The sequence below is a fragment of the Branchiostoma lanceolatum genome, chromosome 5, assembly GCF_035083965.1.
Source record: "Branchiostoma lanceolatum isolate klBraLanc5 chromosome 5, klBraLanc5.hap2, whole genome shotgun sequence".
Classification (NCBI taxonomy): Eukaryota; Metazoa; Chordata; class Leptocardii; order Amphioxiformes; family Branchiostomatidae; genus Branchiostoma; species Branchiostoma lanceolatum.
Window position 1 is genome coordinate 11,358,729 of NC_089726.1, and position 23,453 is coordinate 11,382,181.

General features: G+C 42.5%; 2 protein-coding genes across 2 annotated transcripts; one reads left to right on the plus strand and one right to left on the minus strand.

Moving 5' to 3' along the window:
• Positions 1-925: 925 nt before the first annotated feature.
• LOC136435334 (metabotropic glutamate receptor 7-like) lies at positions 926-2,284 on the minus strand. Its single transcript, XM_066428752.1, has 2 exons — positions 1,461-2,284; positions 926-961 (listed from the first exon to the last, which is right to left on the minus strand). The coding sequence occupies exons 1-2, from the start codon at positions 1,962-1,964 to the stop codon at positions 926-928; spliced, it is 540 nt and encodes a 179-aa protein (XP_066284849.1). The 5' UTR covers positions 1,965-2,284.
• A 15,807-nt stretch (positions 2,285-18,091) lies between these two features.
• LOC136435087 (carbohydrate sulfotransferase 3-like) lies at positions 18,092-22,687 on the plus strand. The gene is made up of 2 exons (XM_066428290.1): positions 18,092-18,539; positions 20,832-22,687. The coding sequence occupies exon 2, from the start codon at positions 20,858-20,860 to the stop codon at positions 22,076-22,078; it is 1,221 nt and encodes a 406-aa protein (XP_066284387.1). The 5' UTR covers positions 18,092-18,539; positions 20,832-20,857; the 3' UTR covers positions 22,079-22,687.
• The last annotated feature ends 766 nt before the right edge of the window (positions 22,688-23,453 follow it).

Here is a 23,453-nt window from a genome sequence, read left to right on the forward strand (position 1 = left end):
GAAGAGATGCTCCTCTCCACACAAACGGACCGCGTTTGCTCGTCAATACAGTGATTGCGGATTGTTCTGGTGAATATATTAATCTACCATGGAAAATACCACACAGAGATATTATCGGAAGCTGTGCTTTTCTCTATTGCCAAAACACCCTCGTGCGTTTCGCAGTTGGTGTTTCCGGGTGGGTGTATTGGTATCTGTAACATTCGGCTATCCCCTTTTTCACAGATCACGTCATTTACATTTTTCTTTCTCTCCTTAACGTCCTCAATGCCCACACCATTAACGTGGCGTTCAGCTTACACCGCGTGGATTGTTACTATAATCAATGGTATTATTTAGAATATCCTTGCCCTTATGTACATCTTTACAAGCAGGCATGGCAGCAAATGGTGTATATGCACAGTACATGCTTGCTTAAAATGAAGGAGGTTCTATCTTTAACCTCTTTGTGAGAATAGAGTCCAATCTTACCTTACATTACATTACAAAGAGCTAAAATGACCAGCCACACAGTTAGTCTTTTGTCGGCAGTGTCTTCAAACTTTTATCTACGTCATGGTAATTGAGATGTTTCAATGGTCGGTTTCTTTTTATACATCGTGCGTGATCACCTTAGACGTGATGACTGCAACTTTGACAAGTATTTTGACTCAAGTGTTCACTCAATACCCGATCTCTTTGAGCATCTGTGTGGCTCGTGTGTGGCGTAACGGTTAAAGCATTGGACTCAGAACCAGTAGTTGCTGTGTTGCATTGCCTGAATAGATATTCGATGACAATTATGAGCGCCAGACCGCTTGAATATTAGTACACAGGACGTCTCCTAGAGGTCTATTACGAAAAGGCAAGTGGATGAAATTAAGTCCCCACCTCGCACATAATGGAATTGAAGATATATCAGGGTATGAAGGCTCAAATACATAGCCTATTTATACGAATTGGTTGTGACGTTATCTATATCCTGGATGAGAGAGATATACATTCTGACGTGTTAAATGAAGTTCGTTAGCTAGGTGGATACAGACTGTACTCAATTTCAGAGGCGTATTGCTCAGTCTCTGGGAAATAATCCAATCAGAAAAACAGGAAGAAAACAAAAACTACTCCTAGGATTAAGATAGCCCGAGCAAAAGTGGCCCGGTGTCAGGTGAATGCTGTTCTCATTAAGTCAATGTAGTCTTTGTAACATAGGAGCCGATAGTTCAGCACCATGGACTTCACCAATGGTGTTATTTAAACTTAGACTTGTCATTTTCAGGTATTTTGATATTGTTTTAGAAAACCATCGTATTTCACAGTTTCACATCTACCGTCTTTTTAAGTGTGGGATGTTACTATGCGTTGCGTCTGTTTAAGAGAAGAAGATTTATAGAAGAAACCGTGCTGCATTAAATGTGTCAATTTCATTTACGATTATTCCTTATGGTCATGTCTTGAAAGGCACTGAATGATCGTCTTACCTCAAAAAGCCGTAAAATATTGGCCACGTTGACGGACACGGAACTGGAGGCAGCCCCGATGACGCCCACCACAGGTCGGCGGGGCTTCTTCAGTGCCGGCGCGCCGTCCTTGCACACGGCGTCCCTGACGTCCCGGTCGATGATGGACCGCACGAAGGCCAGGGCTTCCCCCAGAGCGTGGGTATCGCTGGAGCAGGTGTCCAGGATGTGTGCGCCCAGGGATACCCCCGGTAGAAGTGTGTCGTCCTGGTTGATCTTGTCGATAGCGTACAGCATCGCCTCCATGCGCTGTATGCCGGCCTCCTCCTTCACCTCCCCGCATCCCACACCGTTCGGACCCCGGCTGTGCACGGGAAACAGCCCGCCAAGCGTGATGTTACCGTCCAGGATAACGCTGCCCTCCTCAGCCAGCACCACATGGCACACCACGCCTAAAACAGCTACCAGGGCCACCCGCGCCAATGTCATCGCAGACGAGGAAACAAGCATCTTTCTGTCAGCCATCTCGTAGTCGAACTGATAACAAGAGAGTTTGACAGGGAAAGCGCTGCGCGCTGATTGGAAAGGCTCGTCTTTGATCTCCCACGGGCACTCGATAATGAATGATTTTCCAGTGCGGCGAAAGGATGGTTTCAGTCTCTTGCCTTGAAACTTGATGGGCAAATAACCTTCAGAATATTGAGAAGAGAAACAGACCGCTCCCCGTGTACTTACCGAACGCTGTGACGCTCGCCTTGTCCTTGCGTATGTATGCCAACCAAGTCTATGATGCGATTTGGGAGACAGTTGCAGAGAACAACCTCGGTGATGTTCAGTTCTGTGTACAGGACATCAAATTTCTACTTAGGTTACTCTAGTAGAACCATGTATCAAAAGACCACATGGACAAAACAGAGGACAAAATTCCCAGCAGAAAGTGAGGTAAACATCCCCAGTGTAAGACTGCAGGATGACTGGCTGTGGTTCTTGCGCGCATGCGTGACGTGTGAATAAAACTGTACCGGTTATGTCACGACACACCGCGTACGCAGCTTCCGTCCAGGAACTCATCTGATTGGCTCGTTTCAGATTGTATATTAAAATCCTTGCAATTACGTCAAGCATATAAATATTTTTTGTAAGTTCACCATAATCCGAAGAGGGACTCATATTTCAAAAATATCAAATGGTCTCTACCTCCGTTAGCTGATGAATAGACTTGAGGACTGCAGGGCATATTTGAAATTGAGAATATGACCTTTTCAGTTTGATTGCAAAAATACAGCTAGTTATGTAGGAAGGTCAGATGACGCAATATTAAGATATCAGTCATGCTAGCAGCTTGTGCTTTGACCTCCCATTTTTGGTACGCCTTGGCTGACAGTTCATTTCAAAACGATGTCCCTAAGTAACTTTACACGCTCTTGTGCAATCAATACATTATTGTGCAATCTTTAAGCGTAATCTAACAAGCAGGGTTAATGAGAAAACTAGACGTTCTATGTCAGGGACTGTTTCAAAGATAAAAACTATGCTTTAGTATAATTCCATAAAGGAATGCCTAGTGATCTTTGCAAGCTCGTGTTAGCTGTATGATACTGGCATGAAAGATCATCTGTAAGTAGAGATGTCACCAAGTAAGCTGTTATATTGCACAACAACGCTTATAAGCATAATTCCTGACATTGATGGAGCATTACATCGCCGTCAAAGTCCCTGGACCATTTAATTAGAGAGCTACCAAATGAATTAACTTTGATTTCCAGGCGAGCCCTAAGCCAGCCGCCCATTGGGGACCTTGTGACAAGCTTCATACTTTTATGGAGACGAAATCAGGTTGGTTTACTGTTTCAGAACAAGTGCTCTTAATAACGCTCTTTTATCTTTGCCTTGAGTGGAATTTCATTACCTTTGGCTGATAATTTGTGAATTTGTAACAAAGGGAATCCAAACACACCCGGGGAGTTAATATAAAGTCCCGCGCAGTATATGTGGTTTCGCTGCGAAGGTAAGCTAATTTTCTCAGCACTGCATATCGCGGGCGCCCTGATGGCTGCTGATCCGCCGCACCATCCAAGGATACCATCTGCCCAAAAGACTTCAGAGCTTGAATACAAATTGTCTTGAACATTAAAGTGTTTCTAATCATGATCTTTAGTGCTGCGCTCAGCACGACACTGCTGTGTAATAACACTTGTCCGTGGTGTACTTTCCCCCACCCTCAGGCGCCATGAGGAAACGGTAAGCTCTCAGAACGATTCTAGCTTCGGGTGCCTTCCGGCATGAACTTTACTCGATTTTTCGTGGCAGCTTAGAAACTGAAATTCATTATCATCTGTTGCAGTCATGACTAGGGTGCCGAAATGTTTTGAGGTGTGCATGGGGTCTCTAAACTTCATGTCTCTGACAGCATACATTAGTAAAAATATAGATTTTCCTCATTACTTATGCAAATTAAGTCCCAATTTGCATAATTTGCACTACATTTGTACATCTCTGATTAGGCTATCTTCATATTAAATAACACGAAAATTCCTTTCTTCAGTTATTCTTCTTGGAAGATTTTGACAAAAACGCCAATGCAGTTCCAGTGTCACATACCAGACGTTCTTCAGTTGTGCTGACTTCAAGCATCCGGACACACACACAACCTCACACGCAAACACACACACAAACACGCTCAAAACAATACATGTATCTCCATGAAAAAATCTCCATTTCTCATGGAGATAATGGGCATGGTTAACTATCTTTAAAACATTCTATAATAGGATGTCACGCCCTTAATATGTGGGGGCAAGATACACGATACACGAACATCCAGTGTACAAGCATGTGTCGTGCTGGAAAATCTCCCGTCATGCCTTAGTGTACTGTCCCAATATTTAATGTGGAGAAGGGTCACTGTAGTTTGAAATGAAGGTCTCATTAATACGTTCAACACGGACAGGAATGTAACACTGATTCATAACAGTAGGGGTGTAATTTTCGTTCTGGTGAAACGGTTTCAGAATCTGGGTCAAGTGATGGCAGGCATGAGTGCTTTCAGGTATGACTTTGGTTAGCCTGATGAATCGCGCACCTAGTGGCCAGCCGGTAACCGCCATTGGGGGTCAGTAACCTCCGACCGAGAGCTTGTGTAAATACAGGCTAGACTTTGGTGTGTTTGGGTGAACCGCGAATATATACATTGTAGAAACGAGCAACATATGCAAGAAATATTGTTTATCAACAAACGTCTCTTTTTGAGATTTATCTAGTGGACGTTTTTAAGGTATTTAGTGAGACCAGGTCAAGCTATCTGGAATCCATGCGGAATTTCTATTCCTCCTATGATTGTGACATTCAGAAGAAGTATGTCAATGGCTACCATATACATGTATGTACTAACGTCTCCTGAGCAATGTGAGCAACAGAGTCGACCACCTGTCAACCATCTGCCCATGCTGCCGTCCTGTACCAGTGTCCCTCGTGATTCTTGACACTGACGAACTTTGTCACAGGGCGATCTAGTGTCTCATTAATGCGTGAACTATCTCCAGATTTATTGGAAGTAATTGGTTGGGCATCTCCCAGATAGGGGATACAGTGTTTTCCCCCAAGGTACATAACAAACATGAAGCCAGCAATTTTGAAACTGCTGACTCGGTGATAACCGTTATTCTTACCCATGCGGGTCATCAGTCGTCCAATTGAAGCGGCTGATCAGAGGAGGCACGGGGGAGTAACGACTGCAAAACTGTCCAGAATCTCGTACAATATGCATTTAAGAGGGGAAGGCTAGATTAGCGCTCATTGACGTACGAATAATTTTAAGGTGGTGCCTTCTGACATGGTTCATTAGATCATTACCCGTCACTTCAGATGCTAATACCTGACCCAGCTATTCAACATTTAACGTTTCTTTAAGAAAACGGTTTTCACACATAACGGTTCGAAATTATATGAAATTATACACCTTGGAACCGAGCGTTCTAGCGGCGCTGTAAATACCGGCCACCGCACACATGGGACATTATACAGCCTGATATGGCCATCTGTGCATCGTCAGGGAAGTTTCAATTACATCAAACAAGTCACGAAATTGGATTATGTGCTAACTGGGAATCACAGGGTTTCTATCGATCTCATGAAAATCTGCGCGGCTGGTCCATCTGCTCTAACTGTAACGTCAGCCGGCCGCACGGGCGGGAAAACCTGCATGGTGTGTTCCTGAGACATCAACTCAAGTACTGTACATGCAATAGCCATCTCTGCTTCAGAATTTCGCTGTTATACATCAGTGTTTGTTGGATATGGTTCCTCATGATCCGCTATCCACATTCACCTACCTGTACCTGTCTGTAAACGAAAATCGTTGGAAATAAACTTGTGTATGTCAACAACAAAATGATTTTCCAGTACAGTACAACATGTCACTAGGCAGACTTCAAACCATAAAACTTCTTACGTTTTACCATAAATTCTATCATACTCGTATTTACCTTTCAAAACGATTGATGACGATTTGCCGCATTATTGGCTTGAACCAACCAAGCATCAAGCTCATGAAGTGGTTTCCCATTAGTGTAACATTAGCTGATAAAGTAATTTCTCATAGATGTATAAAACTACATCATAGACAAAACAAAAATCACACATCCAGTACTCTAAGGTGTTGATGAGCAAGTCTATGCTGATCCGCGCCTACGGCTTCCATAAAGACCTGCCCATTTCAGCCATGCAGCTCACTTCTCCTGCTCTAATGTACGAAAAAGGAATTATGCACATTAAGAAACAACTAGTGTCTTAACCTGGTCTTAAGTATGCATGCGTACATCAGGGGGAGGAAGAGAAACAAATGGCATGTCGCTAACTGTTCCCATCGCTGCATGAGACTGGCCACTTACGCGCGACTACCTGAGCTGGTCGGCAACATCGCTTCTGCACGTCTCCGGCGCATAACGGACCGCGGGGGAAATTAGCAACAGCATATGTACTATGTGCACTTATGTTCAACTGCGCGGAACAGTTAGACACCTGACAAGGTAGCAATTACCCTAACACGTATGTCCAAGCAGAATGAGGGTAATTGCTTGACGTTGGACGATATGCAGAGTTTCACAGATAAGGAAATTACAAATCGTCTAGAGGTCCGTGTAGGTATGACAATCATGGTAAATTCACTGGGAAGACCGCCCTTATGTCGTTAATGTTATGCACGTTTGGGGAGGTATCTTACATCTATTTCATACAGTCAGCGATTTTGGACTTTGTCTGTATAAGAGTTTTTTTACTAATCAGCATCGGTCTAACGTATTTTTCTGTCATGTCAACCAATGATAGACATCCATCAGAGAGAATGTCGATTTGTCGCTTTGGAATAATACGGTCCATCAGGATGTGTTGGTCGTCTAACAGCGCGACTTATTTCTAATTGGAAACCTTCATAAATGGAGATATAACATGGGTAGTAAAAAGTCAGTCCTGCAGTGATAATGGTAAAACGACCGGCTGATTGCAGTATCGCATTACAACCTCTCTACTTCCGCCGAACTCAAATGGACAAACTCGTCTGCGGTTCTAAATCAGTAAAGCGTTGCGGAACCATCAGCTCTGCTGTGGTCATGAAAACAGCCTCTAGCAGATTATTTGATCGAGCTGGAAAAAGCACCCCCTACTTGCAATGACCTTGTGACGATTTGCAGCAAGAGCGAAAGTCGCAAATGTAGCCTTCAAACTTAATTCAAGGTCGTTTCTTATCATTCATACTTGTATAACACCCTGCAACTACTGAAGAACATAGATAAGGAGAGACTTAAGGTTCATGAATTACAGCCATGTTCATGAAGGACACAACTGTTTCATGAAAGTCAACCGGACACCGTTACTGTATTATACCTGACGTCACTACATAGCTTATTGAGTGGAACATCTTAATAGCTCTGAAAAGTGTAGGGATGTCTTTGTAGCTCAATTGGTAGCAGCCTCACAGTTGAAGGGACGTTAAGTTGGGGGTCCCATGTTCGAGGAGGTGCATCGAGCACGTTTGAAAGGGAATGGCTAGCACCACCACCCCCACCCACCCCCAACCAGGTGAACAACAACAACTGTTGACATCAGCCATGGAAGTGTAGTTCGGATGTCTGAGATCTGGTCCTGATTATGAAACATAGTTGTCTCAGAAATAAAATCAAAGTCAAATGAAAACCTTTTTTTTGGCTATATTTTGCAATTAAGTCGCCAGGCCAAGCAGACATATATATTGTGCAACGTTGTGACAGATCGTTATGAAGACAAAGTGAGAATTGTATCAAAGCTTTGAATTCGGTAATGGATATTTGTCAACTATTAGGAATTCAGCGGTCAGGGCATTCAGAAACACCAGGGACATGGCCAGGTGCAATATGTACTATTGAAAAGATTTGACGGCTCTAAACTGCAGCTGTCTGTGGTAAAAAAAAAGACTATTTCACAGGACACGTTGATGAATGTTAGACATCCAGGTAATAAGATACGCCGAAAATAGTTACTCAAGCAACTGGATAAAATTTGAAACAGTCAGACGTTTCGGACAGCATCTTTCGTCAGTGTTAACATATCTATTCAGAGTTTTGGTATAAAACCTGGTTCTGCCCGTTCTTTCCAAATATATAGTCATCACTGACGAAAGATAGCGGATGCTGTATGAAACTTCTTACTTTGTACTGTTTCAAATTCTGCCCAGTTGCTTGAGTAACTATATTTGGTGTATTTCACAGGACTCCGGTTTCTTATCATCACGGGTTCACCAACACGTGCTCGCGCCCCTCGGGTAATGGCGTAACTGTTCTATGGCGATAAGTTGTCCTAAATCCGCATCGCATATCCTTGTATTCTTCCATGGGACTGAAACAACATAAATCTTTTCTAATGATGGTATGATTGTCACCAACCGCGGTTTTATTTGATGAGGTGGGGTGATTTCTTTATACCATACATGATTAAGTGTGAATTGTATATGTCGTAAGGAATGTATGATGAAGAGCGCTTCAGGCACAACAAAATTGATTAAACAGCCGTCAGCAACGGGCTTACCTGCATCTCAGTGGATTACACCATCCCTCAACATTCTGGAGAAACGTGTGCTGTAGCCACGTGCCTTTTAAATCATCGTTTAAGGCGCCGACATCTTTCATTATCTGTCCGACAGGTCCGCAGTGTTTTTTCCAACTTATACGTCATGACTGCTCCAATTTGATAATGACATTTCAGACTAATATTAACCGACTGTATCCTGGTTTGGTGCGGGACCACCATATACATGTACGTACATTGATTTGCCGAGTTGTGAGAATTGTCCATTCACTTAGTTCTGCTTGAACACTGTATTTCTTACCAAGAATGGATTGACAACAGACATTCATATGTGAACTCGCAAATAAGCAAATAGCATCGAAAACAGCATGCCAAGTTGATAAGGAAACCACTCATGCTAGGTGCAGTTATTTCTGCTTGAGGCACTTCCTGCAGATAAAAAGAAGCTGTCAACCGACAGTGATCTTGTTTTGCACGGTGTCCTTGTCACGACTATCATCTCCTTATTTAGTAAATTGAAGATGGCGGTGCATACATCCGTGTCATAACATTAGGTACAGTGGCGGAAGACCCGAGACTTCGGCGAAAATCAAGCGATCAGATTCCGTACTAGTAGCTAGATGCCGGGTCAGTGGTCACATGCATGGGTCATTATCTCTGTAGATAACGAACCTGGTCGTTGATGGTGCATTCAGCACATGTATTATTCATTATGGTGCAGTCACCTTGACCTTATTTAAGTCTTGGTCTTGTAGGAGTAATAGACCAGATATGTATCCAGACAAGCTGCCCCCTCCTGACACAAAGGCCAACACAACTTGGTTCCCCATCAGCGCCAGGACTTATGTTATTACTGTCGGCAGCTGTTCACGTGATATCAGTGTTATCTACTGTACCCGAATGCTATCTCTCGTACAAGTGCGTCATAAAGGCAGGAATGCTTGCTGAAGGTCAGCGTGTAGGTTGGGATCACAGCCTCGCCGATATTGCACCTCGGGGATGATGATAGGATCGGGGGACCATGTACTTCTCCAGAATACTGTAATAGGTTAAAAGATCATCCAAAGCCAATTTGCTCGTTCCTTATGTTAGTGTTCAGAGCTTTTCGGTCTTGGTACAAACGTGTGTGCAAGTGTGGGGAAAATGGGCACGTTTTGTCTGAGGCGGCGGTTTTGGTGATGTATTGTAGGGCAACCGCACCGGGGTGGCGGGAAGAATCGCCAGGTGGCGGCTTTGATTACGTCCCACGACGGACATTACGGGACGTCCCTTATGAAGACGGCCTGCCAAATACTAACCAAACCAGCCCACATGAGTGATGTCCAAGCTGTTTAACAAACACAAGGAATTGATGACCTCTGCCAAATGAGGTCCCACGCCACCATTATGGAACAGGACGGTCCACAATCATTCACGGCATGGTGTCATGACATTTATTCTCCTCGAAGTCGGACATGAGACACATGTGTATAAAGTGCATGAGACACATGTGTATAAAGTGTAATGGTGATGGAAAAAGGACGATTAAATGGGAGAAATATAGTCAAGATTTCCATGTTACATTACTTGTTGTAAGTTTTAAAGTCAGCTATGTGTAAGACATTCAACTGAATGAACGTTACCCATCTCATGGAATTTTCTTCTGAAGAACGAACTTCAGGAAATCAACATAGTATTACGTATACTTTTTGCCATATATTGTACCTGATGCAAATGTTGTGCAATAAACTTTGACTTGACTATACTTGTAAAATTTCTTACTTCCTAGCCGACTCTGCGATGCAAGTCAGTGTCCCTCTGCCTGTACCTTCCTGCTGTGTTTGTATATAACATCCAGCTCTATATATATTTAACATGAGGCTGATGATCAGGCATTGAGAAAGATCATCTCCTTAGTATTGCGGCTATTCTCCTACAATAATTGCCGCACTCTTCATCTCCTATAACTTAATTGCCATCACAACCATAGAACGTAATTGGTCCCTTTGAAATGTTTTGAAAATGAGCATAGCAACTGATGTAAGGTGATTGGTGTTATCATTAGAGAAGACGATTGGCAATAACGTATTTCCGTCTGACTGCGCCCCTACGCGTGTTCGCCTTGTTTGGCAAAATGTGACGTATGCCCACATCCCAGTGGAGATGCTTCAGTCCATGACAAAACAGTTTGCCATTCAAACAAGGTCGCGAGTAACAAAATGCATGGTAGAACAATAAAGATTAGCGGTGGAGAGCAGTCTCAAAACAAGAGAAACCTCGATGAAATATCTTGAGCTTTTGTAAATCTCTTCATGGCTTTCATCTTGTCTCATTGATTATACAACGTCCTTTCCGTTGGCAGAATTCCATGTTTATCTTTCATTATGCAAATGAATTCCACATTTTCATAATTCATGCATGGTGATGCACACCTTTAACATACAAAAATACAGTGGATGCTATCTGAAACGTCTGACTGTTTCAAAATTTTATCCAGTTGCTTGAGTAACTATTTTTGGCTTAAAAATACACATATCACAAGTAAGAAATCCCGGCACTTAGCATTAAAGAATTATGGCTCGTTCGCATTTGGCATGCAAATTATGCCCTTATTAGCATATGTTACATGTATTTAAGTTACCTATCATTGAAATCACTAGAATAATAGATTTTCCCTTTTTAAGTCCTATTTTGCATAATTCGCATCTCAATGTGTACATCTGTTCAGTTACCCTCATTGGAAGGTTTAACAAAAAAGCCCCTGCAGTTCCAGGGCAAAGTGCTAGAGGCCCAAACTTACACCACTTCATCCCTACATCAAAAGCTGCCACCAAAAAAATCAAGACCATAGCATATCCAGTGCAAAAGATACAAAAGCTGAAAGTTCTACAGCAATATCAAGGTCACAAATCACGTGGGCCAAAATCGACCTTGACCATTGTCTTACCAAGATCTACCCACATACCAAATATCATTACAACCCATGCAGAGGTCATGCTGACCACAAATATCCGGAAGCACAAACAGACAGACACGTGGGATCACGTGGACAGACAGACACGCCATTTTTCATGTAGGCAATGATACACGACCACTGTAGTCACGTTGGAGGATTCGAATGTCATAACATCAAAATGCCCGCGTCACACAAGATCTCACAAGTGTGCTAAAATGCTACTCTTTTCCGCTCAGGACTTCATGTCCTTCATTCCTGTTATAACAAACTGCTTGTCAACTCAATGGTCTTTAGTGTTAATCACGGTGCCATTTTTTTTCTATACCACACATTGCCTTCCCGTAGTAAGTTCATAATTTTTGTGAACATGCTCCGGATTATTTACTCTCCTGTCTAGATGGGTTCTGGTATTCACCCAGTTAGCCACCCAAAACGGCGACCTTGGTCAAACATTCTTTCAGAATCTGTGTATTCATCCCATCCCATCTGACTTGCATAGAATTCAATACAATCTTTGGTGCCATCCCAGATCTTCCCTGGAACTGAGGAAGGATCAAGAAGAAGATAAGAAGCGAACTGGGGTGAATGGCCGTCACTTCGCATAAATCTACATTCCTAATCATTCAGAACGTCATCTGTTTGCGTGGACGGACGTCATTCACTCGACTTTGAACGGTGATACAGACGAAGCCACTTAATTGCACCTCGGATAAACGCACCTTCCATTTAATTGCACCGAATCCCAATATCCAAAACCGGTTCCCATTCACTGCATTGTTAGTGACTCCGCATATCTGCACCGCGCATGGTCACCAATGCCGGATAACTGCACCAATTTTTTTCAAAAATCCTCGACAAGTTAACTAAAAAGGTGCGCTAAAATCGGCAAACGCGGTACAAATGAGCCGATACCTGCCGGTGTAAAGGCGCAATACCGCCAAAATGTTTCAAACTGCTTTGAGTAACAAAAGAATGCGGTCTCCATTGACAGTTACGTTGATAGGAATCGTATGGGAGGGCCCGGGCGGGTCACCCGTAACAAGGACATTATATATATAATGTCCTTGCCCGTAATCAGTAACCAAGTTTTAGTTTCAATTCCTTGTTTCATTGCGGTACATGATTTACGTAAATCGACTACTGCACTCTACGTAATGTAACACAGAAACTGTTATCCCATGAGTGGCATGACGATGTTTCAGAATGCCTCCCCTGTAACATTACGCGTGTTGTAATGCGGTAGATCGCATGGAAAAATGAAAGAATGCAAAATCAAAACTGGTTCGTAGTCATTTCTTTATTTTCAGCAAAGGGTCAATAAATAAAGTTAATAATTGAATAATTTCGTCTGTTTTCTTTGTGCTAGTGTTTCTGACTAACAATACACAGAGGTCAGAGGTCATCGGCGCAGCGAGACACCGTCCATTTCAGCTCCCTCAATCTTTTCGTTTAATCGCAAGTATTGCTTTTCGTTTGAACTTATTTTCATTTCTTTTCGTTGGCCCAAGCATACAGTTATATATGCGACGTTATTATAGACAAACAAACCAAATTGAGTGAGAAACAGAGCAGTAAAAGTAAGCTGTGAGGTGAAGCAGCGTGGAAGGTGTCTCCGGCCCAATTATCTTACACACATTCCTAGAACACTTGTCAGAAAACTAGCGAAGTATTATTAGAACAACGGTATACTGTTGGCAAGTCCATAATATTACCACATTGTTTTGTTAGTTATTATGCAAGTTGAATTTGACACATGTTCTTATAGGGTTAGATAAATTCTTGGCACCAAACACACGTCAAGCTCACCTGTGTACGTGCTGTTATCTAATTAAGGCAATTATCTGATTAGAAACACCTGTTTACATGTAACACCCAATCAGGGTGCAGCCAATCAGTGTGTATTTCTGACTGATCGATAATCAGATTAATTACTATGAACCTGAACCAACTATTCTCGTTGTAATAGAGAAAATTGCCTGGAGTCCTCAGTAAACATGAAGTCATTAGATAAGTTGTTAGCTTTCGCACAGCTTTGGGCAGTTATTACAATAGCTGTACTGCCAAAATCTAGAAGCGCACAGCAATCAAGACAACAGCTGGGAGGAGTGAAGACTGGCACGTGGCAGATAGCACCACACCGACCGTCCTCACTAGGACTATGTGGTATCTACACAATCAGCAACATCAATCTAAAGACGGATGGAAGCTCTCATAGTGCTGATGACAACATCACTAGCGACACTGATCTGTCCTTCCTGATGGCATCATTTACCCTCTTGCTGGCTGGTGACATACACGTCAACCCCGGCCCCATTGATCTTAACCTGGCTCGAAAAGGACTACACGTGGGACATATCAACGTGAATAGTTTACGTAACAAAGTACACGAAATTGCACAAGTATTAATTGTCAACAACTTTCACGTACTCGCAGTATCCGAAACACACCTAGACAACAGTGTACATGATGGTGCGCTCGACGCTGGCGAGTACACCATCATAAGAAGAGACCGAGATAGTAATGGAGGAGGTGTAGCCATATACATCAAAAACACTATTCCCTTTAAGAGACGTCATGATTTAGAAATTCCAGATATCGAAATAATCTGGGCACAAATTTACCTCCCATACATAAAACCTATACTTATAGGGTGCCTCTACAGACCACCAAGTGCAAACACGAACTATCTACACAACATCATACAAACATTTGATACAGCTACGCATGATGGTAACGAAGTACTAATATTTGGAGACTTTAACATAAACTGGGCAAATTTGAGTGGCTCTCTCAGAGGTAGACTAGAATTGGAAGCGACGGCTTTGAACCTCAACCAAATGGTAAAACATGCGACGAGAATTGCCAAAACAGCTAACGGACCAGTAACCTCTTCATGCATAGATTTAATATTTTCTAATATGCCAGACAAAATCACTAACACATCTTCAATTCCACTAGGGTTTTCAGACCATAATCTCATATATACAACTAGGAAAACTAAAGTACCAAAAGGACAACCTACAGTGATTCTCAAGCGGTCCTACAAGAAATTTGACCAAGATCATTTCTTACATGATATTGAGTCCGCGCCATGGCACGTAGTGGAAAGCGAAAACAATGTAGAAGACGCCCTAACATGCTTAATGAACATTTTTACCGATATCATTGACAAGCACGCTCCGGTGCGTAAACGTTCAGTAAGGGCAGCGCCGGCCCAATGGGTTGACGGTGACCTTCGAGAACTTATGCACCAGAGAGATCAGGCGAAACGCAAAGCTCAGGCATCTAAAGAGACAGCCGACCACAAGGCTTATAGAAGACTGCGGAATATAGTAGTTCGAGAAAACAGAAAAAAGAAAAAGGCCTTCTACACACAACAGATCGACCTACATAGTAGGAATAATGACAGCAAGCGACTGTGGCAAACAGTAAATGGAATGCTGGGTAGAAACATCAGAAAGACACCAAACTTTATTGAATCAGATGGACAAATTTTAATGAAACCAGCTGAAATTGCGGAGTATTTCAACAATTATTTCACTGAGAAAGTCACAAGACTCACAAGAGGCGACGATCCTGACACAGACAAGGCAGTCGAACCAATTAAAGAACATATCATGGCTGAGAAGTATTGCTCTTTCAGTTTTCAACAAGTATCAGTAGAACAGGTGGAAGAACAGTTAAAATCACTACACCCTGGCAGAGCCACCGGGCACGATGATATAGACAATACCTTGCTGAGGCTGTGTGCTAACTACATTGCTAAACCACTTGGCCACATTTTTAACCGCTCCCTTGTGCAAGGAATTTTCCCCTCCCAATGGAAGAAAGCTAAAGTAATTCCATTAATAAAAGACAAATCCTTCCCACTCAATGGACCAAATAGTCGCCCAATAAGCTTATTACCTGCCATAAGTAAAGTCATGGAGAGAATATGTCAGAAGCAAATACAAACTTACATGGTATCAAATGATATTTTCTCCGGTAACCAGCATGCGTATAAGCGCTTCCACTCCACTTCTAGCGCGCTCACACAAATGTCAGACTACTGGCTGGAAGAAATAGACAAGGGTAACTTAGTAGGAGCAGTTTTGTTAGATTTTAGCGCTGCTTTTGATGTTATCAATCATGAGATCTGTCTGGCCAAATTACAAAGTTATGGCTTTACACAATCTGCCATAAACTGGACAAGAAGCTACCTAGAAAACAGGAAACAGGCCGTGTTTGTGAATGGAAGCTACTCCTCATTCATTGAAACAAAATGTGGCGTGCCCCAAGGCAGCTGCCTCGGTCCCCTTCTCTTCTGTATTTTCACAAACGATCTGCCAACGGTAACTACCCAAAGTGTGGTCGTGATGTATGCCGATGATTCCACCCCATCCACATCAGCTTCTGACATTACAGAATTACAAAATAAGCTGCAGACAGACTTATCTAAGATCTGGAATTGGGTGAGGACAAACAAGTTAATCCTCAACATTGGCAAAACAAAATCAATCATCTTGGGTTCACCACATAGGCTAAAAAGGAAGCCGAAGCTACAACTTTCCATCGAAGGCAAAATCATTACACAGGTGGAACAGGCGGACTTACTAGGTGTCACTGTGGATCAGCAGCTCTCATGGGCTCTACAAGTAAACAAAACAAAGATGAAGATGGCAGGAGCCCTTGCTTCAATTAGGAAATATAAGGAATACTTCACTACCAACCTGTGATACAGACCTTGGTCCTATCTCACCTAGATTACGGCTTAGTACTCACGTCCTCATCGCCTCAGACCCACCTAGACAAACTGCAAGTTATCCAGAATAGAGCAGCTAGGCTGGCAACAGGTGCAAGTTTTGACGCAAACCTAGATGTACTACATAATCAGTTAAACTGGCCCTCAGTAAAAGAAAGACTTTTCACAGGCACTATCAACATATTCCATAAAGTAGTAAAGGAAAAACAGCCAAAATGCATTTTCAGTCGTTTAAAAACAATTAACACCGCACATTCTCACAACACCAGACTAGCACAGAAAGGAGCATTCCTGCTACCCAAACCCAGAACTAATGCCATTACTCGAACCTTCCTATACAGAGCTATCAGAACATACAACACTCTACCAATTCACATTACATCCTCAAATCCACGTGCATTCAAAGTAAAAATCTGGTCCTGGACAAAAACTCAAAGACATAAAAACTCACCTATCAGCTCATGGTGGTAAACTTGACTATAGGACATTCGTATATTTCATGACCTCTGACCTCCACAATATCCAATATATGATAATATTATGTACATGTATGATATAATATGATAATAATGTTTCTGTTTATGTTAATTGAATGAGGATAATGATGAATTGATTGATTGATGTTATGAGTAATTTAATGTATTGTATAATATGATAAGGTTAAGAATGTTAATGATTGATTTATGCTAGTTGTCTGATCAACATTATCTGTATAATTTGTTGTTATGTATTTTATTCGATTGTGTGTAGAGGACTCCAGAAAGAATAGTTCAATGTAACTAATGGAGATTCCTAATAAACAAACAAACAAACACCCCCCCGCCATGGTGGTGCGGTCCAGCTGGGCATTTCGCATAATTGCACCAGCCGGATAATTGCACCGAAAACGCTGACAAATGGGTGGTGCAGTTAAGCGGATTCTACTGTACTGGTTATTTCTACTCTTCCTCCCTTCTTGGTGTTAGTGACACAGCCCGCCACACCCTGAACACTTCAAGCTGACACCGTGCCAACAACCCCACACTGCGAACGTTTACAGTATCCATCAGCATAGTGGCCATGCAGTCCAGCCATACCTATACATACGTGTAGAAAATGACATATGTAGTCATGAGATACTTGTGTATAGAGATAGATAGACATTTCACGCAAAATAGAATCTGAGGCAAGTAAAATTTTATGATCGATATTTTTCAAAAAAGCAGTTGATATTTTTACCAAATGGGGAAACTACAGTTTAGATATTCAACGACACAAGACTTAAAATTTTATCAATTTTAATTTGTAAGGTGTAACGTTACAACTACAGTAGAATCCGCTTAACTGCACCACCCATTTGGCAGCGTTTTTGGTGCAATTATCCGGCTGGTGCAGATATGCGAAATGCCCAGCTGGACCGCACCACCATGGGGAAGGGGGTGTATTGTTAGTCAGAAAAACTAGCACAAAGAAAACAGACGAAATTATTCAGTTATTAACTTTATCTATTGACCCTTTGCTGAAAATAAAGAAATGACTACGAACCTGTTTTGATTTTGCATTCTTTTATTTTTCCATGCGATCTACCGCATTACAACACGTAATGTTACAGGGGAGGCATTCTGAAACATCGTCATGCCACTCATGGGATAACAGTTTCTGTGTTACATTACGTAGAGTGCAGTTGTCGATTTACGTAAGTCATGTACCGCCATGAAACTAGGAATTGAAACTAAAACTTGGTTACTGATTACGGGTGACCCGCCCGGGACCTCCCATACGATTCCTATCAACGTATAAACTGTCAATGGAGACCGCCTTCTTTTGCTACTCAAAACAGTTTAAAACAAATTGGCGGTATTGCGCCTTTACACCGGCAGGTATCGGCTTATTTGTACCGCGTTTGCCGATTTTAGCGCACCTTTTCAGTTAACTTGTCGTAGATTTTTGAAAAAAATTGGTGCAGTTATCCGACATTGGTGACCATGCGCGGTGCAGATATGCGGAGTCACTAACAATGCAGTGAATGGGAACCGGTTTTGGATATTGGGATTCGGTGCAATTAAATGGAAGGTGCGTTTATCCGAGGTGCAATTAAGTGGCTTCGTCTGTATATTACCAGCCATGTAATGCTGGACTCTATCGCTCGCGCTCTGAACTTTGCCCATCTAAATTTGATCAAGAGGTCAGTTCGGGTGATTGGCGGCGGTCCCTCCCCATATGCGGCGGTCCACAGCGAACCCACACGTACGGCCCGGGACTGTTGTGTGGAGTTTACAAACAGAAGTCTAGTCGTACAGCTCTTTTTGCACAGCTCCAGAAGCCGCCTATCCTGCCAGCTTAGCTATACATGGAGGGAGTTTCATCGCTACAGAAGAAGTTGCTTTGGGTAAGTAACAGTCATGCACTTGTCTTCAGACATTACTGACCCTTACTATTGTCTCCTATCACAGCACACTGTCTGTACCTGTGTTTTGTGAGCTATACTGACTATATATGTACTCTTCCTGCTCTAGTTAACACAATACCTTGCTGCTATATCATATATACGCTAGCATGCTACTCTAGGTGTGTAGAATTCTATGTTCTATGTCAACATAGCGTGCCCTCTTGTGTTTATATGCTCTACCCTATGCCACTGACCAAACGATGGAACCTGTTGTGCTGGGACTAGAGTCCGCCAAGAACAGACTTGTCCAGAACATATGTGGTCCCATTTCTATGTTCTAATTCTATGCCTTGTCTTCTGTACGTTTCACCCTGTTTCTGGTGATCATTCTAACCTCACAATGCCACCCGTGAAACCAGCTTTAACGGCCCTTATCTACGATTCCAAGTTCCAAATTCACTCGCATCTGTTGCACATAGAACGGGGTCATAGGTGGGAGACACTGTTCTATTCGCTCACCGTTCCGGCCTGCATGACCTCGTCATTTGTTACGCCCAGGTATACCGATAGAAAAGTGGGGAATATGAGACGACTGGTCGTAATCACCGGACATAAACAGTACCAGCTGTCACGGGCAGGATCTAACTGAGGTGGACAAGGAGGGCCCTGGAGTATAATTTAATTATTTGGCCTGGCGTACGGTTGACTTTTAGTGGGTCTCGGGGCTTGTTCATTACCATCGCCGAGAAGGTTATGCAGAGGGTAGCGTTTGTATGTGTGTGTGTGTGTGTGTGTGTGTGTGTGTGTGTGTGTGTGTGTGTGTGTGTGTGTGTGTGTGTGTGTGTGTGTGTAATTGACCAGCATAACTCAAGAAGGCCTAGATGGATTGTTTTGATATTTGGTATGTTGGTAGGTCTTGATGAGACCTAGAAGTGATTAGATTTTGGGTCCCCTAGCAGCTTGTCACGGTACTGCAGCGGAACTTCCTGTTTTGATATCTCATGTTCTGGACATGCTATGGAACTGATTTTTGAGTGGTAGGTAGCTCTTTGGACAGAGAGTAAGTGCTATAGGTTTGGGCCCTCTGGCGGCTTTATTGGAACTGCTGGAGCAGGTTTTGCTTCAGACTTTGCATAATTAATGAGGAAAGTTTGTACATCCGCCAAATTCCACGATAGGACTCTGAAACATGTGACACATGTAACTGGGGAAAAGAGAAATATTATTAGATATCAACCATGCAAATGAAGACTTCGTTTGCAAAATTAATGAGGAAATACTGCTTCATGGATGGTCATGATATTTTGTATGTAGATAGCTTACGTGATGCTTCGTATCATTAGAGGATAATTATGAAAATCATATTCTAATTTGCATAATTAATGAGGCAATTTAAAAGACCCACTGTGTTCCATGATTTGACTATTCGAATATATGACATTTGTAATTCAGGAAGAGAGGAACGTTGACAGATACTAGAAAATATGCAGATGTAGGCCTAATTTGCATAATTACTGAGAAACTACTATAATTCCATACTGGTACATTATGGCAATTTCATACTTGTGGCATTTGGAAGTTATGTGAATATGAACATCGTTGAATCAAATTATGTTTATAAGGACCACCTTTGCATAATTGATGAGAAACACTCCCAATACGTCAGTCACAAAGGTTAAGATCATTTAGCGAAGGTATGAGGTCGTGGAACTCTAGTTGTGATTTTGTAAGGGTGCGTAGGTAAACTTTGGTGTATCAAATAACAGAGACAGTGGAAAGGTGATGATAGTTAAGTGAAAATCTTATAAAATGAAGCGAAATATTCATTTATCATAGAAGCCTTGGAATACGTAATTAAAGGCTTTGCCTCCAACTAGAAGGTCAAAATTTGGGTAAGATCTAGATCTGATATCTGATGAAACAGCCATGGAATCATGAATATATGAACTACAATAATTCGGTGTTTTGCTGAAAAAATAACCCTATTTACATTGATTTAGATCGTTTTCTTCACTGCCAATTAAAGTACTCTATGATGGACAAAGGCGGTCGATATCAAACCCTACAGCTTGATATTTATCCTTATCAGCATTTCATTTCAATTAAATACTAGTACATGTGTAGCTTTCTACCACATTCACTTTCTTTACACACCACACTGCTGCCCTGCTCCATACGGATACGTAAAACATGGAAGTGCACTGTAGGTGGTTGGCTCTTTGAATGCGATAACGTTGGATTTTATAACATGTGGTGTAACATGACGTTTTATTTGTTCTTTCTATTCACCAGATGTCCTGGGAGAACTAGTATCAACAATGTCGCTGCCCGGAACTAGACATTTTCTAGTATGTCTGCTCTCCATTGTAGTACTTTCAATCATATACTTCCAATTCCGCGTTCAACATTTGTGGGAATCAAAGGTGTCTGTTCCGTCAGCTCTCATCTTTCCGCAAGGAAGAACAGCCAATGAAATTAGCCCTCGGGTCAAACCATCCAATGAATGGCCACGTCTCAATAAGACAGCCAATCAAAAGAAGGGACCGAAACGGACGACTGTCTTCATCGTTACGCAGATGAGAAGCGGCTCCTCATTGGTTGGAGAGATCTTTAACGAGCACCCGAGATGTTTTTATTACTTCGAACCGCTCCACTCGGTGAGGTATTTCAAAGACCACGCCTACGACAACAAAGACATGCAGCTCAGAATGCTTGACGGTATATCGCGATGCGAGTTTGGGGGACTGGATAAGTTCCTAACCTATTACTTGGACACTAGAGCATCACACTTTATGGGGATGAGAAGTAGTAAGATGCTCCACAGACTGTGCCGGAAATACAACTCACCCAAGGGAAGAGCGTGCCCAATACCTCGTGACGTCATTGCAGACCGTGTAGGCGGGGTCTGTAGATCAGCAAACGTCACTGTCGTGAAAACTATTCGTGTGGATGACATCAGACTGTTTCGGGCTATGGCGGAGAGCGGGCAGCGAACAGGAAATGACGTCAAAATCCTCCATTTGGTCCGAGATCCCAGAGGAGTCACTGCGTCACGTCTGGCGCTAGAGTTCAAGGACGACTCGTCTTTTTCGGCCAGTAAAGTCAACGTTAGTAAAGTGCAAAATCTGTGTACGTGGATGGTGAGGAACGCCCAGTTGAAGCACCAGGCGAAAGAATGGTTACAAGATAGGTATGCTTTAGTTAGGTTAGAAGATATCGCTATGTCGCCATTTCGTATGGTTCAGAAGCTGTACGCATTTGTTGGCATCCCACCTCACAAAGCTGTGTTTCGTTGGTTGAAAGACAACACCAATGTGACAAAGCGGATCAAAGATCCTCATTCACCGCGGGGGAATTTAAAGGAGACCGCGAGCTCTTGGAGGGACAGACTTACACTGTCTGCTGTGGAGAACATTCAAGAGGTCTGCGGAGACGCTATGAAACTGCTGGGTTACAAAATCGTCAAGGACAAAAGACAATTGCGTAATAATTCCATATCCCTTGTCAGAAAACTTGATGCGCCTGTCATCCATATCTGAACTATTTAAAAGATTACAATGTGTACATGTTTTGTTGTGTTGTGTTGTGTTGTGTAAAACAGAGGCAATACAGTATCCATGCTTGATCGAAACATAGACTACCGATCTTGCTGTGTCTCATTTCTTGTTTTTGTTTTATTGAAATCAACTTGCATATCACATACCTGTGCGTCATAAGAAATACGTCGACAGTGTACAGTGGTGCTGCTTTCATTAGTCACAAACAGGAAGGTGCTTATTTATACATTGTCAATCAAATAAACTTTAAATGAAGTCATGCGTTGAAATGCATTGCTACTACTCATCAGACAAAAATGATATATCGTATTATCAGCTTTGAAATTCAAACACACAATAATATTTTTAGAGATGAATATATGAACTCTATCAACCACGCAGAAATTGCCACTTGTAGATCGCCCGACGCTCGCCGAATTTCAAATTCGCCCGAGCGTCGACCGTATTTTTTGCTGAAAATCTGCCCCGTCACAAAATAGAACGGGGCTCGGGCCACGGTGCTCGGGCGACGTCCGTCGAACACTAATAATCATAAATCCCACATAAGACGGTACCATCTCTTGGACACAACGGACGAAGTCAGAATCAACTGACCTGCACTGCGCGAAATCTGGGATTTACCAAACTTACCATGGGTGTGTAAATTCCCGGTAAATGTGATATCTAACATTTACCCACAAATACCACACATTTACCCGGTAAATATGTGTAAATATCAGGTAAATATTAGTATTGCAGTAAGTCATAGGGCCCTGCACAAGCCTGGGATAACCTCTTACTGGTTAAGAGTCCCAGTTAAGAGTCCCAGTTAAAAGTCCCGGTTAAGGCAGGCAAAAGTCCCAGTTAAGAGTCTCAGTTAAGACAGACAAGGGTCCCAGTTAAGAGTCCCAGTTAAGACAGACAAGAGTCCCAGTTAAGAGTCCCAGTTAAGATAGGCAAGAGTCCCAGTTAAGAGTCCAGGTTAAGAGTCCCAGTTAAGGCAGGCAAAAGTCCCAGTTAAGAGTCCCAGTTAAGGCAGGCAAAAGTCCCAGTTAAGAGTCTCAGTTAAGACAGACAAGAGTCCCAGTTAAGAGTCCCAGTTAAGATAGGCAAGAGTCCCAGTTAAGAGTCCAGGTTAAGAGTCCCAGTTAAGACAGGCAAGAGTCCCAGTTAAGAGTCTCAGTTAAGACAGGCAAGAGTCCCAGTTAAGAGTCCCAGTTAAGATAGGCAAGAGTCCCAGTTAAGAGTCCAGGTTAAGAGTCCCAGTTAAGATAGGCAAGAGTCCCAGTTAAGAGTCTCAGTTCAGACAGGCAAGAGTCCCAGTTAAGAGTCCCAGTTAAGATATGCAAGAGTCCCAGTTAAGAGTCCAGGTTAAGAG